General features: G+C 39.4%; 1 protein-coding gene across 1 annotated transcript in view; it reads right to left on the bottom strand.

The window, feature by feature from the left end:
• The window catches only part of LOC127580123 (protoheme IX farnesyltransferase, mitochondrial), a 117,779-nt gene extending 99,509 nt beyond the window's left edge, over positions 1–18,270 (bottom strand). The window contains exons 1-2 of the mRNA XM_052033336.1: positions 18,144–18,270; positions 1,835–1,974 (exon numbers count right to left, since the gene is read on the bottom strand). Coding sequence (XP_051889296.1) covers positions 1,835–1,974; positions 18,144–18,270 — 267 coding nt within the window. The remainder of the gene's footprint in view (positions 1–1,834; positions 1,975–18,143) is intronic.
• Positions 18,271–19,000: the final 730 nt, after the last annotated feature.

Consider the following 19,000-nt stretch of genomic DNA (forward strand, 5'->3'; position numbering starts at 1 on the left):
ATCAAATCAAAATATTCCAAAATATTCAGTCATCAAAGAAACATTTTATATGAAAAACATCATAACTTTGGTCAGTTTTAGATGTTACATTAGCATCACATGTAAACAAATTGTGGCAAATCAGAAATATTGTGGTAGAAAAACATGAAAGTGATGGATGCAAATGTTATATTACCATTGAAAGAATCAATTAACTGCCCAGTTAGGATTTATAGCAAGGGCAGTCCAATCAGCATTTTATCAGCTGTGACTGAAGTACAATTCTTTGAATACTTCACACTGTGTCTGTTCACATAATCAATCACAACATGAAAGAAGTAGAACAATGCAAGAATGCAACCATATAATACAACGGTCAGTGTTACTTCTCTTCTGATCTAGCTAGTCAATATTTTAAATCAATCACAATATAAACTAAATCATTTAAGCTCAAAGTGGGGCACCGGATGAACAACTCAGAGATTAAACAATATACTCCTAGATTCTCATGAAATAAATAGTAAGTCTGGTGAAATAAATAGTAAATCCTCCCGATAAACGAACAAAGGAGGCAGAAATATACAGTGCAATTCAGACTTTGCGTGATTAAATGTGGTACTCACATTTATTAAAAAAAGCACTATCAATAACTGCGTATGTAAAAAAATAAAAGAGAGGGAGAAGCAAAAGAGGATAAATACAAGTGAGAAAGTAAGTATAATAAAGGAAAAAGCTAATTGTGTAATACAGAACTATTAAAAAAAACATGGTAAAGTCCTCAAAACTTCTTATACTTGCACTCGCTGCTACTACTTCTTCACAACCACCTGAAACAATGGGTCTACTACAACAGTCCTGTTTGTGAATCTTGGGAAAGATTTAGAATGCTCAAGACATACAACCCACTTCTACCTTCTTCTCAAGATCCACAACAAGTCTGTCCTGGTAAACGCATTGTTTCCACCTGTTCTTGTCCCACAGAACTTATTTCTTCCTACCTTTATTCTTTCTTTCCTTGTCCAGTCTCTTCCCACTTGCATCCATGACATCTCCATCAATCCCTATCACTTAGAAGTTTCCAGTTTTCTGGTCTGAACTGGTTCATTTTCATCATGGGCATCCAATCTTTCTATATTTCCATTCCACACTGGGATCATCTTCACTTTTCTTTCCTTGAACAGAAGTTCAACTAACCTTCCTTTAACATCACCTGCCCTCATTTTCATGTTGAACTCATTTCCCCCAAATCAGATGCACTGCTATGGAAACCCACCAAGGTCTTATCCTTGTCTCTGTAGAAAATGTGAAACAGTTCCTGTTAAGATAATCCACCTGAAATGTTACATTTTTCTCCTTCTTCACAGATACTGCCTGACCTGCTGAGCACTTCTAGCATTTTCTGTTTTACTTCAGATTTCTGGCATCTGCAGATTTTTGCTTTTTATTCCTGATCTAAATATATCCTTAAGTGACTAAAATCAATGATTTTTCAATTTGAAATATCTCATATTGTGTATAACACTAACAAGCAAAGACAAGGGATAGTGTACAAATTTACACTCAGGGAAGTGCTTTTCTCATTTCTTCTGAAAACTTCTGACTTTGGTCACATTTTTTCCAAGCTTTAAGAGATATATTTTCTGAGAAAGAGCTTAAGATATTTGTCAAGCACATCATCATCCAGTATTGTAGGAATCCTGTAGAATTAAAATTTATAAAAAGTTTCCTCTTCCTCTTTTATTTTTCTTCCATTTGTTTTATCCCCACACTCAACCACGATTCCTACATTGACAAACTATGTTCAAGAAACACACACTCACTACGGTCTATCCAATACTCAAATATACATACTAACCTGGCATTTAGGAAGGTAAAAATTCCGAAACTGGAGCCATTCCCCATTTCCTGGTCTGTAATGATGGACCTTAACCTTTGGAAGTTGTTTTATGATGGTTATTTCTTGAAGAGGCTCGAAAACACACAAACCCAACCGACCTAAGAAGTGGGAGAAAGTAAGCAAACTATTACACCTACAGGAAATAATGCTTTAAGCAATAATGTATGCTATCCTTTTAGCTGCATGGACTTTATTCAATTATGAATTATTTTTCATATGTCATATTTCACAAATCATCATGATTTCCTTTCGTCAGACACACTTTGGATAATCAAGTACTGTAGATGGTTGAGAATTTTTAACAGCTGCTTTCATATTTGGTTAAGTGGAGTTCTCGGATGGTGGTTTCTGATGTGCAGGTTCCACACAGCCAGCAATAACCTTCATGTTAATATGACATAATCATTGATGCCAACAAACAGGCCTTCCTGGACAGTGGACTGAACAAATATGACAAGTGTAGGTGAGAAGGAGCAGCAGCCCAATAAAGCTAACATTAAATCAGATACATCTCCACTCCCTCTTAATGTATGTTGATCATCCAAGGTTTGTTTCCTGGTAAGTTTGATGCAGCTTTCCATATAATTAATGTAACCTCTGGGCAATCACAATTAATAACAGCTCTTTCAGAATCCATGATTAATCTCTTTCATCTATCCCATGCATTAAACACGCAGTCATTAGCCCTTAGCCAATGTATTCATTAACACACAGTAGTCATTACTAAACCTTTTTATTTACAATAATTTATTCATGAGAATAAGGAGTTAAATGGTTGTTGGTGAAAACACACCTTAAGATTCAAGATTTTCAGGGTTGAACCATGAAAGTCGCACATTAAGTACATTTGATTTCTCTCTTAATTTTCTGTGTTGTAATATATCTGCTGAGCCGATGTTATTTATTGAAGTAGTAAGAAATGTACTGTTTCTTGTGGAATCTCATCAGTTTAACGTAGATCATCATTTGTCAATTATTTGCGTCTTTATATGCAGCAGATCCTCATTCACTCAAACTCGCTTAACTGATTGATAGGGCATTGAGTTAAAACAAATATATAGCTTTCATTAGCTGTTTTATCACAGACATTACTTTGCCTATTCTACTCAAATGAATGTGGAACCTGTTATAAAATAATTAAACACAGATGCTTGACCCAAAACTTATGATATTATGCAAAATCAACACTAAATATATTTCTTCCAACAAAAAAAAACAAGATTCATGTTGCCATATACACTGTTTCCTGGAGCCAATTCCAAATTCTGCATTAAAAACAAAATTCTGCATCAGAGGTTGCCAAACATTTTTTGCAGTGCCTCTCTTGAAAGAGATATTTTCTCATTTTTGAAGGGAAATGTACTATGGAGGTGTGGTCGATGTTCAGGGATCTTTTGCAGGATGTTAGGGATAAATTTGTCCCGGTGAGGCAGAGAAGGAATGGTAGGGTGAAGGAACCGTGGGTGACAAGAGAGGTGGAACAACTAGTTAGGAAGAAGAAGGCAGCATACATAAGGTGTAAGCAGCAAGGATCAGACAGGGCTCGTGAGGAATATAGAGTAGCAAGGAAGGAGCTTAAGAAAGGGCTGAGGAGAGCGAGAAGGGGACATGAAAAGGCTTTAGCGAGTAGGGTTAAGGAGAATCCCAAGGCTTTTTTCTCGTATGTAAAGAGCAGAAGGATGGCTAGGGTAAAGGTAGGTCCGATTGAAGACAAAGGTGGGAGGATGTGCCTGGAAGCTGTGGAAGCGGTTGAGATTTTCAATGAATACTTCTCTTCGGTATTCACCAAGGAGAGGGGTCTTGATGCTGAGAACAGTGTAGGTGAGGGTAATGTTCTGGAGTATGTAGATAGTAAGAGAGAGGAGGTTTTGGAGTTGTTAGAAAATATTAGGACAGATAAGTCCCCAGGGCCTGACGGAATATTCCCCAGGCTGCTTCGTGAGGAGATTGCTGAACCGTTGGTTAGGATCTTTGAGTCCTTGTTGTCAACGGGGAAGGTACCGGAGGATTGGAGGGTGGCGAATGTTGTCCCCTTATTCAAAAAAGGTAGTAGGGATAGTCCAGGGAATTACAGACCAGTGAGCCTTACGTCTGTGGTGGGTAAGCTGTTAGAAAGGATTCTAAGAGATGGGATCTATGAGCATTTGGAGAAACATGGACTGATTAGGGACAGCCAGCATGGCTTTGTGAAGGAAAGATCTTGCCTCAGAAGCCTGATAGGGTCCTTTGAGGAGGTGACCAGGAAGATTGATGAGGGTAGTGCAGTAGATGTGGTCTACATGGATTTTAGTAAGGCGTTTGACAAGGTTCCGCATGGTAGGCTTCTTCAGAAGGTCAGAGGTCAAGGGATCCACGGAAGCTTGGCCAGGTGGATTCAGAATTGGCTTGCCTGTAGAAAGCAGAGGGCTGTGGTGGAGGGAGTGCATTCGGATTGGAGGGCTGTGACTAGTGGTGTCCCACAGGGATCAGTTCTGGGACCTCTGCTTTTTGTGATATTTATTAACGACTTAGATGAGGGGCTGGAAGGCTAGGTTAGCAAGTTTGCAGATGACACAAAGATCGGTGGTGTTGTGGATAGTGTGGAAGCTTGCAGAGGGATATTGATAGGATGCAGAGCTGGGCTGACAAGTGGCAGATGGAGTTCAATCCAGAGAAGTGTGAGGTAGTACACTTTGGAAGGACAAACTCCAAGGCAGAGTACAAGGTAAATGGCAGGATTCTAGGCAGTGTAGAGGAGCAGAGGAATCTGGGGGTTCATATCCACAGATCACTGAAAGTTGCCTCGCAGGTGGATAGGGTAGATAAGAAAGCTGATGGGATGTGAGCTTTCATAAATCGGGGGTATCGAGTTTAAGAGCTGCAAAGTGATGATGCAGCTTTACAAAACTCTGGTTAGGCCACACAGAGTGTCCAGTTCTGGTTGCCTCATTATAGGAAGGACGTGGAGGCGTTGGAGAGGGTGCAGAGGAGATTTACCAGGATGCTGCCTGGATTAGAGAGTATGGATTATGAGGAAAGACTAAAGGAGCTAGGGCTGTTCTCATTGGAGAGGAGGAGGAGGATGAGGAGAGACATGATAGAGGTATACAAGATATTGAGAGGAATAGATAGAGTGGACAGCCAGCGCCTCTTTCCTAGGGCGCCAATGCTCAAAACAAGAGGACGTGGCTTGAAGGTATTGGGTGGGAAGTTCAAGGGTGATGTCAGACGGAGGTTTTTCACCCAGACAGTGGTTGGCGCATGGAATGCGCTGCCTGGGGTGGTGGTGGAGGCTGATACATTGGACAAGTTCCAGAGATTGTTAGATAAGCATATGGAGGAATTTAAGTTAGAAGGATATGTGGGAGGAAGGGGTTAGATAGTTTTAGGTGTGGTTTGAAGGGCGGCACAACATGGTGGGCTGAAGGGCCTGTATTGTGCCGTATTGTTCTATGGTTCAAAGCCCCCAATTCTCTACTCTAAACATAACATTGAATAAAAAGCTGCCTTGAAATTTCTGCCCCTTCTCTAACTTTATCACATATTCCTAACACCCATCCTAACCCAATTTGAAAATCTAGGAATTAGCAGATTTGCTCATATTTTGCAGACGAATAACATTAGGATTATCTTCCAACATCCATGTATTTGTGTTTACATGTGATATCCAGAAGCTGCTTGTCAATTTGTCTTCCTACAAACTTTATCAAAACTGCACCTGGAGATTCAGCATTAAAGCACATTAAAGATGTGAAGTTGCAGCACTTACCCAGCAGTTACCCACCAAACAAGCCAGAAAAGTTATGCCTGATGCATCTGGTGTAAATGGATTTTTAAACATCATGGTAAATCTAGTCAACCTCACTGGGCCAGAAAATTTCATTCTACACGTGTAGAACTTATGTTCTTCAGCATTCAGTTGCAGTTGATTTAAAAAGTTGAAACTTTTTGTTCTGTATATTATCACATTTAATCCCATTTTGCTTCCCCACCCCATATCAATTTCTGCTCATGATTTTATATTGAATTTAACATTACAATTTAGACTTCCTATTTTAGAATCTGCCTGTCACAATGAGGATTCTTTCATCTGAATGGTTGTAAAGACATTTAATGTTTTTACCTTCACAAGCCCCAGATCCCTTATAGAAGGTGAAGCACTGATCTTTCATAATTGTAAACTGCTGCTCAAAAACCCACAAAATATATTTAATTAAATATATTTAACAAAATCAGATGGTCTTACAAAAAGTTGCTTTTAAATAAAGCATTTCATGAACTTCTGACATCTGTCCAAAAGCACTTTACAGTCCAAAAGTTGTTCATTGGTCTTAATGTTAAGAAGATTACAGCCAATTTATTTACTGTAGGCTCACATAAATGCCAACACAGGAGATTTTGTTTAAAGAAATGGAGGGATGTAGTTCATTTTATAGCTTTTATTAATTATTCAATACGACTAATTGTCTTTTATCATTGTTGTTTCAGACACAGATCATGTATTGTAACTTTTCTTCTTCAGTTGACTCAGCTAAATCATGCAATGGAATTATCCATACAGGCTACTTCAAAACAAATTGAAAAGGAAGACCAGAATGTTCATTTTTTTTCCCGGTCCAAATGGCCAAATTAACTAAAAGCTGGGTTTTTATCTGCAAAAAGTAATCATTTCAAAACTTCTCATTCACACTGCCACATCAAAGAAGATAAGTGTCAAGTAGCAAGAATTATGTTCCAAAATGTAAAAACTAAGATGTAACTGTACGTTTCTGCCTTGATTTCAATATTCCCTTAGACACAGATGCTAATCATTTACAAGTTAGCCTAAAGTACCGTGTATATGAAAATGTATTATCCAATATTTAATCAGGTATTAGTTTAGGTACAGGTCAAATTTGTGTTATTCCACATGACTACATATGAAACTTGGTTAAAATGTAAAAAATCCTGCATTTGTAAATGCTGATGAACTGAGAAGTGGGAGAGATTGCAAGCTAGGTATCATGTTTCCAGTCCAGGAGCAGAAGTGACAGGATACGACAATAATTCTTCCTTATGATCTTTCATTTGTACAAATTCAAACTTTGCAATAGAAAATTAAGCATTTGATACGGTAGGTCCAGATATGAATTGTTAAGTTGCCTTTTTTTTACACTAAGTAAAAATAGGAAGGAACAAGTTATAATCAATGTATAACCTATCCTCATCTAATAATATAAAATACTGAGATGCTGCCCTTCCCTATATCATTATGTCATTCTAGACAACATAAAATAGCAGCTACTTGCCACAATTCCAAATCACTCTTGGTAGATTTGGGCAGCACAGATCCAGGTTCAATCCTGACCTTGGATGCTGCCTGTGCGGAGTTTGCACATTCTCCCCATGACCGCATGACTTTCCTCCAGGTGCTTTGATTTCTTCCAACATCCCAAAGATGTGCAAGTTGGTACTTAATTTGGATGCTATAAATTGCCTTGGGTGTGTAGGTCAGTGATAGAATTTGGGCGGTGGAGGAGGGGGGGAGCTGATGAGAACATGGAGTGTATAAAAAATGGGATTAATGAAGGATTAGTGTAAATGGATGGTTGATGATCGGCAAAGACTTGGTGGGCCAAAGGGTCTGTTTCTGTGCTGTATCTCTCTATGACTCTGAAGCCATGCCCTCACACTTCTCACACAAAACAAAATCATTAAATATTTCAGGCTCTGTTTTTCCTTGGCTGTGTTTAGAATCCAAAGCCAGACATTCTTCACGAAGTGCTTGGGAACAAAGGCCAGAAGAAGTATTTGTTTACCAGGATAGATACTTATTTTCTATTTGTTAAGACGCAGACAATGTTACAAGCCAGTAATTATCACTAGTTGCTGTAAAATCATCAAGAGACAATTACATATGACTGAGTCATATGGAGGCCAGATTAGAAAGGGTGACAAATAACAACGAAACATAATAATTTATAGTCAAAAATGGACCAAGGTTTACCTCATCTGCCTACAATCTTCCCAGTTGTTATCTTGTACAATGAAAGTAGAGTTACTATCAAGATAATTAAATTCCATCAGATAGTTTAGAAAAGAGATGGACTTCCTGCAAGGACATTGAAAACCATAGCTCCAAAGCCATGCATCTTTTACAATAAAATAACATATCGTGTTTTAAATTACTTGAACATTTTAAGATAAAATGCTACTTTTTGAAAGAGATTTATCCAATTTAAAATGAAACAACACCAATTGCTACCACCATAGTCTCCAATGATTTTGTTTCAAACTTGCCTCACTTCAGACCTAGCTCCAAATCTCTGCTGTTCAGATGAGGTAGTAGCTTGCTATTATCAACATTATTTAATCTATTCAGAATGCTAAAAACAGAACTATCATTGCATAAGCTTTTCTTTACCAGACAATCATTCCTTCCCACAATCATTCTTGTTACTCATTTGCCCTCTTTCTATGAAAGATATTGTGAACTCTGGGTTTTCATTATAATCTACAGCTTTCAGAGTTAATTCCTTGTGCCAACCCATAAATTACCAGACTTGCTGAACTGATTTTCATAAATTGTTGTGATGGGATTGTTAATTTGGAGTTATAACCACAAGGATATCATGCATTTGTATGCAGTCCTTTCAAAAACAACTCCAAAGCATAGTCCTTCATCATTTTAACAACCATCATCTCAAAGCTATCAAAAAACTTCCACTTTAAAAATCCAGTGTTCAAAATGATTTTCTTTTTAATTCTTCCCCAAGTCAAAAACCCTAAAATGTTGTAACATTTAATTCCTAAAAAATGGAAAATTGCTAATCATACTTTATTGTTCACAGCAGTAATGACAAACAAAATCATACCAAGTGCTGCATAACAACATTGTACCTTCATTGTTATGCATAATCTACCGAACTGAGATGAGCATAAATGAATCTTAAAAGAAAATTTAAGGCATAATGGGCAATAACAAATCGGCAGCAATTGTTAGACACTGACATACACTCAAGATTCTGCTAATGTTCAAGACACATTCTCTCTGGTGCATGAAATTATCAAATGCCAGGTAAATAGATTAGAGCCTTGCAACTCACTGCCACCTACTGAATCTTCTTTAATACATACAATGAGCAGCAAACAAATTCATTTATAACAAACTATCCAGTACCAGTTATGTCTATGAATAGTCATTATAGAATTATGATTTTACAAATCACATATGATTGATACCAAGATGGGTGGTGTGATTTTAAATTAATCTCAATAAAACAATAACAACAAACGTGCATTACTTGAAAACCTATCCAATACCTGATCAATAGGATTACCAGAAAGAAACTATTTGTTAATTGGATGTTAAACAGTACTCTATTAAAATGTAAGAAACACAATTTCACAAAAATTACTATATAATTGTAGCGGTTCAAACAACAATAAAAAGGTAAAATAATGCAATTAATTCCACGCTGGTAAGAACTCATCAGAAAATACATGATTATAATTTGGTTTTTGTCCCTTGCAAAACTAAAGTCTATGACCAGTAGAAAATGTGCTATTTTAGTAATGTCAATTTAATTCAGTGTGTGACAAGATAATCTGTCTTCCATATCAAAAGTTTCCCTTACATTCGAAAACATTAATTCAAGCAACCAATTAAGATATTTACACCTAATTTCACCTAACAGAAAACACACAAATCATTAGACCATTCATGCATTACTTTAATGTCCTGTACATTTATCATGTCAAAAAAAATCACTTAAACAACAATTTACTCAATTTTCCAGAACAGTGATGCAGTTGCTTTAATGCAAACACATTGTAAGGATGTCATTTGGGATTTATCTTGAATCTGACAAATCCAGGTCAATTTTGTTATTATTCATGCTCCACACAAATATTTAGTTGAAGCTCTCTACAAATACATTACTTAATTCTTACAGTTATAAAGCCCTTTGGTACCAATTACGTAGAGATGCTAAAAAAACCTGGCATTCCAAAGAAACAGGTGGAATAAAAGAACTGGGCTTCCACAACTTACTTAATAGTGGTAACATAGTTAACACAGCCACTCTGTATTAAATCTCCAATCCAGCAGCTTTGGAAAAACTTTGGCTTAAGAAAAGAAAATCAGTGCTTTTTGTACATCATTGTGAGATCCGGGAGTTATGCCAGTAGAGAAAGCTGAAATTGCATGTTCCCATTTTGCTTTTGTCTAACCCCATTTCCCTGACAGCACATTACACTGATACAGGACAATATGTTAACCTACTTCCTTTACCTGACTGCAAAAAAGAACATACATTTGCAGAGTGTTGTTATATTCTCAGGATGCCTCAAAGCGAATGAATTTTTGAAGTGTAGTCACTTTGTCCAAATGGTAATGTCTCACAAGCAACAAAGGAGATAAATGGTATGTTGATCTTTCTGGTGGTGATATTGAGGAATGAATGTTGGCCAAAATACCCTATTCTTCTTCAAATACTGCCACCTGAAACTCAGGTAGGATATCAGTTTATTATTTCATCCAAAAGATAACAGGAGAGGAAGCAATGCCATTTCAAGCTGTACCACTGGCAGTTTCAGGAAGTCATGCAATTCAAACAAAAAAGCAGCAGCAGAAGAATAGACTAATCAGTAAAAGAAGTAATGCAGATTAATAAGGACATTAAAATAGAAATGAAAGCTCTGGGGCTGATCTCTAGGGGGATCGACTGAAAAGAAGTAACATTGCACTTGTACAGAGGTTTGAACAGTTCTGATCTCCATATTACAAACAGAATATAGAGCCACTGGAGAAGAAAACTCTGATGATAACATAACCAATAGATGTATCCATCTGTAAAGACTAAAGCTGGGAGCAGAATATTGAATGGTAATCTGAATAAGGCCCTTATGAAAAAGCTTTGCTGGGATAAACATAGGTCAAATACGAGCAGTTTCATTTTCAAACCATCCTGTGATAAAGAAGCTTCTCTTGAACTCCTTATTGGATTTATTGATAACCAGAAACATAATATAGTCACCAATACATCCAATCAGGAATTCAGGAAAAACTCTTTAATCCAGGCAATAAGAACATGAAACGCCATACCTCAAGGAATCAGGCAACTGGTGTAGCTGCACTTAAGGGGAGATACAAGGGCGGAAGGGAGAGAGAGGATAAATTGATCAGGTTCGATAGAGAAGTGTGGAAGGAGGCTTGTGACCTACAAATACAAAACAATGGATTCCTTTGCTACAAAAAAAAGTTATTTAAAAATGTGCCATGGTTTAGCATACCTTTATTAAACTTATTCCCTTATCTTTTTGCAATAGTGAGGCAAATCTTGGCCCTCACACCTTTATACAAGGCAGACGCACAGATTTAGCACCAAGGTTTATATCTGAAATATTTTGGGACAAGGCAGAAATAATGCTGGATTTCATGCTCTCAAACACATCTGACCAACTTTGCTCTCTAAAATCCTCTTCACCAACTTGAATACTTTCATTTCTGCTGCAATATTTCCCCCTCTTCAACTCACCCCACTGGTTAAAGTGATTATTTAATCTACTCCCTCATTTTCACATAAAATAATGTGGCAAAAATAAAGATAGATTGCCTGTAATCCACTTTAAATTTCGGGCCCCAAGGCAGCACTTTTATTTTAAGTCATAAATTAGATCAAAATATCCAAACTAATACATTTGCTTGTCACGTCAAAACCAAGTTACAACAACCAGCTGCTTCTGAGATAATCTCACACAAAAACTGTGGGATCATTTACACTTTTCGACAGTCAGTGTAGATAGCATATCTCAAATTGCTTTAGCCAGATTGTTTTTGTCTATTCTAGCCTGAAAGTTTTCAGTCTTTATTTTTTTGTGATATACTTAACTGCAAAGAAAATCTAATGGTAAATTAATCATTTGGCAGCTGGACATCACAAAGTGAGTCACTACAACAGCAGCAAACTATTACGTGAACATTGACTGACAAAAGTTATCTTCAACCATCGTCTAGACATCCAGTAGTTTAGAGGCTATTAGAAGTGCCAAAACAGCTGCACTTTTCAGAAGCAAGAATGTAAGAAGTTGCTAACATCCTTCCAAAATTATAGGTTCCCTACAGTGTACCAAAGTAACAGAATGCCCAGGTAAAGCATGCATAACAAGTATGACATAATATGCCAACTAGAACTCACTCAACACACTCTTGCAACTTTATTGCTTTTGCATTTTTTTGTATTTGGGTTTCCTGAAATACATTGTGCTGGAAAGAGTGAGCAGACAGTCAACACTCAAACATGGCCAATGAACTGGCAGCTGAGACATATATAAGAAATGATTCATTGTCCAAATTGTTCTTCTTTTCAATGTCTGGTTTCTAATTTCCATACCGCAAGATGGGAGAAAGGATGGGGGTTGGGGTTGGAGATTTAAATTTGCTATTGTTCCAAAAACCCCACAGTCTTGTTTCTTGATTCAAGTCAGATCTTGGAAACCTTTTCTGGTCAAAGAGTCTGGCTGCATTTCCCCCCCCACATGTTCATTCACCCTCATCCAGCACATCATTCTTCTAAATTTCCACTAGCAACAACATGATCCCACCACCAGCCACATCTTCCCCTCCCCACAACTTACTGCTTTACACGAGTCCATGGTTCACTCATCCTTCCCCAGGCATTTTCCCTGCAACCTCAGGAATTGTAACACCTGTCCCTGCACCTCCTCCCTCACCACTAAACAGGAACCTAAACAGTCCTTCCAGGTGAGGCAGAGATTCACATGCACGTCATCCAACCTTGTCTATTGCATTTGGTGCTCTCAATGTGGCCTCTGCATCGGTGAAACCAAGCACAGACTAGCCGACTGCTTTTCCAAGCACCTGTGCTCCATCTGCCATGGACTTCTGGAACTCCAGTTGCGATCCATTTTAATTCCCACACTGACCAGTCTGCCCTCGGCCTCCTCCACCACCAGATGAAAACTAGAGGATCAGCACCTTATATTCCACCTGAATAGCCTCAAGCCGACAGCATGAACACTAAATTCTCCAATTTCAGGTAACCTGCTCCCTTCTGTTTCTTTCCCTCTCCCAGTGTACCCAGTTTCTTCTACACACACCCAACCCCTTCCCCACAGCCCCCTATTACCTCAATTCTTTCCCCTCCACCGAGTCCATCTGCCCATCACCCACCTCCCACTGGGTGCCCATCTGCCCACCCCACCTCCCTTACTTGGCTCCATGCTCCACCTTCATTTCCTATCAGATTCCATCATCCGCAGCCCCTTGTTGCCTCCACCTATCACCTCCCAGCCTCTGTCACTATTTGCACTCTTGCCTCCTCCATTTGCTAATCACCCCTCCTCACCTGGATCCACTGAGTGCTTGCCAGCTCTTGCCCCACCCCTTCCCGTCACCTCTCTATACTGGCTACTGGTGCAATTGTCAGGAACAACATTCTCATCCCAGGGCATTACTACAGGAGTTTCTCAGGGGCGGGGTGAGAACTTTAAGCAAACCATTTTTCACATATTTTATCAATGTTCCTTCCTCCATCGTAAGATAAGAAAAGGGGATTATTCATCAAAGACTGTGTAGAGTTCATTTCATATGAATATCTAGCAATGGTCATCTCTAACAGGAGAGAATATAACCACCTCTGTTTGATTTACATTGCCATTACTGTTCCCTTGTCCCACTGGCCCTGACACCATGCAAACAACCAGGGAGTGACTGTTAACCAGAAACTTATGTGGAGGTGCCACATAGATTGCATCTATAAGACCAATCAGAGGCTGGTTTCAGTATTCTGCAATGAGTGACTTACCTCCTAACTCACAAAGCTATCCACAGAGCACAAGTCAGGAGTGCAAAGAGAATATTGCACACTTGTCTGTTTTAATGCAGCTCCAAAAATACTCAAGAAGCTTGACACCATCAAAGACAGAACAGCTCGTAAGACTGGTGTTCCCTCCACAACCTGCACACCATAGATACAGCTTCACTATCTACATGACACAAAGTAGGAATTCACTGAGGTTTCCTGAATCGCTCCTTCAAAATCACTGACCACTATCACCTAGAAGACAAGGACAAGGAATGCAAAGGAATATCACCATCTGCAAGTTTCCCAAGTTGTATACCATCCTGAGTTGGAAATCTATTGCTCTTTTGCTGTTCCTTGATTAAGACTGGGTCAAAATACTGGGATTTCCTCACTAACAGCACAGTATGAGAACATGGAGCAATTCATAGTAGTTCATCTCCTTCTTCTCCAAATAAAAGTAGACAATAAAATATTAAAATGCCTTACAACATCAGAACATTTGTTCCTGTTTTGTCAATGCTCTGTATTTAGATAGTGAATAGTCCAGTCCCTCTAGTTGCTAATGTTAAGCAGAATGCAGGAATCATCACAAATTTTGACACTGCTCTGCTGTGTTCATAGAGTCATAAACGTAAAACAGGTCATTCGGCTAAACTTGTCTATGCCAACTAAGGTGCTTACCTGAGCTGGTCCCATTTGCCTGCATTTGGCCCATTTCCCTCTAAACCTTTCCCATCGATGTAACTGTCCAAATGTCTTTTAAATATTGTAATTGTTCCTGCCTTTACCACTTCATCTGGGAGCACATTCCATAATACCCACCACCCTCTGTGTGAAAAACTTGCCCCTTGGGTTCCCTCCTTTGCCCCAGGGGAAAAAAACCCCAACCTATCCCTACAACTCAATCCCTCCAGACCTGGCAACATCCTCGTGAATCTTTTCTGCACCCTCTCTAGCTTAATCACATCCTCCTTATGGCGACCAGAACTGCACACAACACTCCAAGTACAGTCTCACCAACGTCTTGTACAGCTGTAACATGACATCCCAACTCTTGTTCTCAATGGCTCGACCAATGAAGGCAAGCATACCATATGCCTTCTTCACCACCTAGTCTAACTGTGTCAACGCTTTCAGGGAACTATGTACTTACACTTCCAGGTCTCTCTGTCCTACAGCACTCCCCAGGGCCCTGCCATTCACTGTGTACGTCCTGCCCTGGGTTAATGTCCCAAAATGCATCATTTCACACTTGTCTGAGTTAAGTTCCACCTGCGATTCTTTTGCCCACTTTCCCAGTTGATCTAAATCCTGTTGTAACCTTAGACAACTTTCTACACTGTTCACTACACCACCAATTTTGGTATCATCTGCAAACTCACTAACGATGCCATCTGCATTCTCATCCAATTCGTTCATATGACAGACAACAGGGTAGCCAGCACTGATCTCTAAGGCACACCACTGGTCACAGACCTCCAATCTGAAAACAACCCTCCACTACCACCCTTTGACTCCTTCCATCAAGCTAATTTTGTATCCAGTTGGCTAGCTAACCCTGGATCCCATGTGATCCAACCTGCTGAACCAGTCTACCACAAGACCTTGCGTCCATGTAGTCCACGTAGACAACATCTACAGCCCTGCCCTCATCAATTCTCTTGGACAGCTCTTCAAAAAACTGCAGAATGTCTCCTCACTGGTCACAGTAGTGGATGCAGAAACAGAGTAGGAGTGTTTCCAGTTTTTGTGGCAGCCTGGCTTTGCATGTGTGTGAGAGAATTGCATACCAAAGTCATCAGCCAGATAATTAACAGCTAGACATTGCTGCCTGATAGCCACACTTCAGCTTGCCATGATGGCTCAAATACAAACAGCACAGCACTTTCCACAATGAAGGCATCTTTATAAATTTGGTGCCTCAGCTCACACAGAAGCTCGATGCGAGTGAATGGAATCCCATTCCAACCACTATACACTAGAATCAACATTTGTAAGCAAACCTCAAGATAGTCAAGTATCGAGCCAGGAGGAGCCAGAAACATAAAGTTCCTTCCTATGCTCACTTCATGCTGGACGGTTTCACTAAAAATGCCCTTGGTAAAGATGTTTTAAACAGGTCAGAGAACTGCTCCCTGAGCACTCCAGATAGACGCGGTTGCCTGCTAAGACCCCTTCTACCCCTCCCCATCTTCTTCTAGTAAGAAATCCAGCACTCTAGACCACTACTGATTGTACCAGTTGTGCAAAGCTGCAAGAAGACCATCTTTGAACTGATCTAAATTGGGAGCAACTGCTTTGTACTGAAGCCTGAAGTCAGCAAAATGTCTAACAACATTTGCCCCACAACTAAGAAAGCAATAAACATGCAAAAGTATAGTAATTGACAGAAAAAAAACTTCAAAGAACTTAACCTGTAATCTGTAGATAATCACTTTAAGTATTAATGGCGAACTGTTGTTCCTACTGCTTAACACCTTTACAGCCTTGTCAGATTAAGATTTATTGTATTCACACTAATGTTCTCATCAATATGGTATCTGCTACAATTTACCCCACGTGACCATGAATACCAGGGCATTCATATCACACAAAAAGAACAATCCTTTTTTTGCAGCAACTTAATTCTCAGTGCAATATTAGCTCCTTCAGTTCATAGGTCTCATCAGATTTCAAAGAAATTGTAAAAAGTTCACTTTTCTGTACTATTCTTAAAGAACTGACTTTCAAGATATCAGAGCATTCAAAAACACTTGCAAATGTGGCAAATGAAGTATTATTAATATACAGTCACTGTTTTAACATCAACAAAAGTAACAATGACATTCTATCAGCAACATAAAATGAACAATTAAGTCTTTTGGTTTTTAGGGAAGAAATAAATGTTGGCCAGAACACCAGAATATTTCGTCCCTTTTTACAGTAGTGTCACATTTTGAAAGACAGGATATCAGTTTAACACCTTAACCAAAAATGAAATTTGAGTAGTTTAAATACTTCTGTTTCAGATATGCCTTGGGAAACATCACACTCTTCAAAGAGGGAAGTAAAAACAATATTTAAAAAAAACAAAAATCAAAAACTGCAGACGCTGATAATCTGAAATAAAAACAGAAAATGCCGGAAGCATTCCGCAGGTCAGGCAGCATCTGTGGAAAGAGAAACAGAGTTAATGTCAGATTAGAGATCCTAGCCAGAAAAAAATTCTTTAGCTACCCACCAGATATAACAAAAAGTGAGTGCTTCTAATTTTAAGTATTAGTAACTATTAAATGCTACAGAAAATGTCTGGAATTTTCCCATCATCTCAAAATTACTGTTAGAACATTGTTTGAAAGAGAAGTACTCTATTAAATCCCATCTATCACTACTGTTATCAACACGTCAGTCACGTTTTGATACATCTTAAAGCTGTTAGAATCAGTACCCAAGAACACACATTTTATGTGCAATGGCCCCATTTGTGATCTCATGAAGCCTGTTCCAATAACTATGAATATGATGTAAAGCAGAAATATTACTTCATTCAGGTTATAAGAATCCTAACACAGGATTGCTTATGTATGATACAAATTGATTTACATAAATACAAGTTAAAATATTGTGAATGTTAGAATGTACATTGCTGTTATGCTGTCAATCTCTACCTGTAATCTCTAGTTAACTGTAGCATTTTTGATTATCGTGAAAGGCATAAGCAGTTGAACAGATTTGGATTTAAATCTTTCCCCCTCCCCCAAGATTACTGCAAAGCACTGTGCAATACATTTAACTGTCAGGAACTTTAAAGGAAAATATATTTAAGTTGTTATATCAGATTCTCATTATACACCAGCAACAAAAAAAAAGTGGAGAAATATAAGGGGGATCTGAGTTGTTTCACACACAGGGTACTGAATGTGATACAAGCTGCCAGAGAAGTAGTGGAGGAAGATACAACTGCAACGTTTTAAAGGCGTTTGGACAAGTACTTAACAAGGGCGCAAAGGGATACGGGCCAAATGCAAATAAATGGTCTTGGCATTGATAGGCATCAGGGTCAGCATGGACGAAGTGAACCAAAAGGGCCCGTTTTTGTGCTGTATGTTTATTAAATGTTGACCACAATTTAATCCCCTTTACAGAGAAAATGTGCAGAGGGTAGTGAGACCCTGAGTTTGAAAATAACACTTTGGAAGAAGCGTCGCAATGGGTTATTTTTATGATACATTCAATGGGAAGACCAGATCACCTTCAGTTCAATCCACAGGAGTCCTGAGTGGTATTTATCTCGGCCTCAGGAGATGGTTTAAGTGTAAATTCGGCGCTGAGGAACCCCAGGCCCAGCCTGAAGCAACGTTTCTGGACGCCCGAAGGGCGCTCAATCCAAGTTGACAAGGTCAACCGAAGTTAAGGGAATACATGATTGCTCTAATATCCACCACTCTTGCCTCCACAGTCAACCTGCAACGATTTTCCGACTCCGTTAAGCAGCCACGTACCTGGCCAGAGCCGACATGACGCACTGTACATGATCTGTTTACAACGGAGAAGCCCCTGTGTCGGCTCTGCTCTCCTCATGCACTGCGCGCCGCCATCTTGTACCACGTCCTGACCCCGGCCCGCCATGACTTCCGGGTCTCCGCTTCCGGTCGCGGACCAAGCGGCGGGAATGGTTGCCCACGGCAACGGGGCCGGGTCCTCTGCGGTTGCAGGTGAGAGGGTCGGGCCGCTGGCACCAGCGTTACCTGTTGACTCAGTGATAAAAACAAGATCGCCCCACCCACTGGGTCTGGCATCTTGCTAGATCGAAGCCTCGAATCTAACAACGTTCTCCTTGATGTCAGGTTCCTCCTTCCCGGCGTCTCGACCCTAAACGTCAGGTCATTCCTCCCCTTCCATGGACGCTGCTCCGACCCGCTGTGTCCCTCCCGCAGATCGTTCATTGCCTCTCTCTTCCAGCCCTAAGTCATGATTTTTCCTTTTGTACTACCTTGATGTACCGATGTATGGAATGATCTGCCTGGATGGCATGAAAACCAAAGCTTTTCACTGTATCTTGGTGCATTTAACAATAATAAACCTAAGTCGAGTTTATTGTCAGGTGCACAAGTACATGTGTGCACAGGTGCAATGAAAAACTTGCTTGCAGCAGCATCACAGGCACAACTTTACTGTTATTGTTTTTACTTATACTACCTCAATGCTCTCTGTACTAATTGCACTGTGTAATGAATCTGACCTGTACGATCGGTATGCAAGACAAGTTTTGCACTGTACCTCGGTACAAGTAACAATAATAAACCAATACCAATTACAGTGATATCTGTGCTCCCTACTGTCCCCAGCGTGGGGCAGC

This window comes from Pristis pectinata, chromosome 18 (assembly GCF_009764475.1).
Source record: "Pristis pectinata isolate sPriPec2 chromosome 18, sPriPec2.1.pri, whole genome shotgun sequence".
NCBI lineage: Eukaryota > Metazoa > Chordata > Chondrichthyes > Rhinopristiformes > Pristidae > Pristis > Pristis pectinata.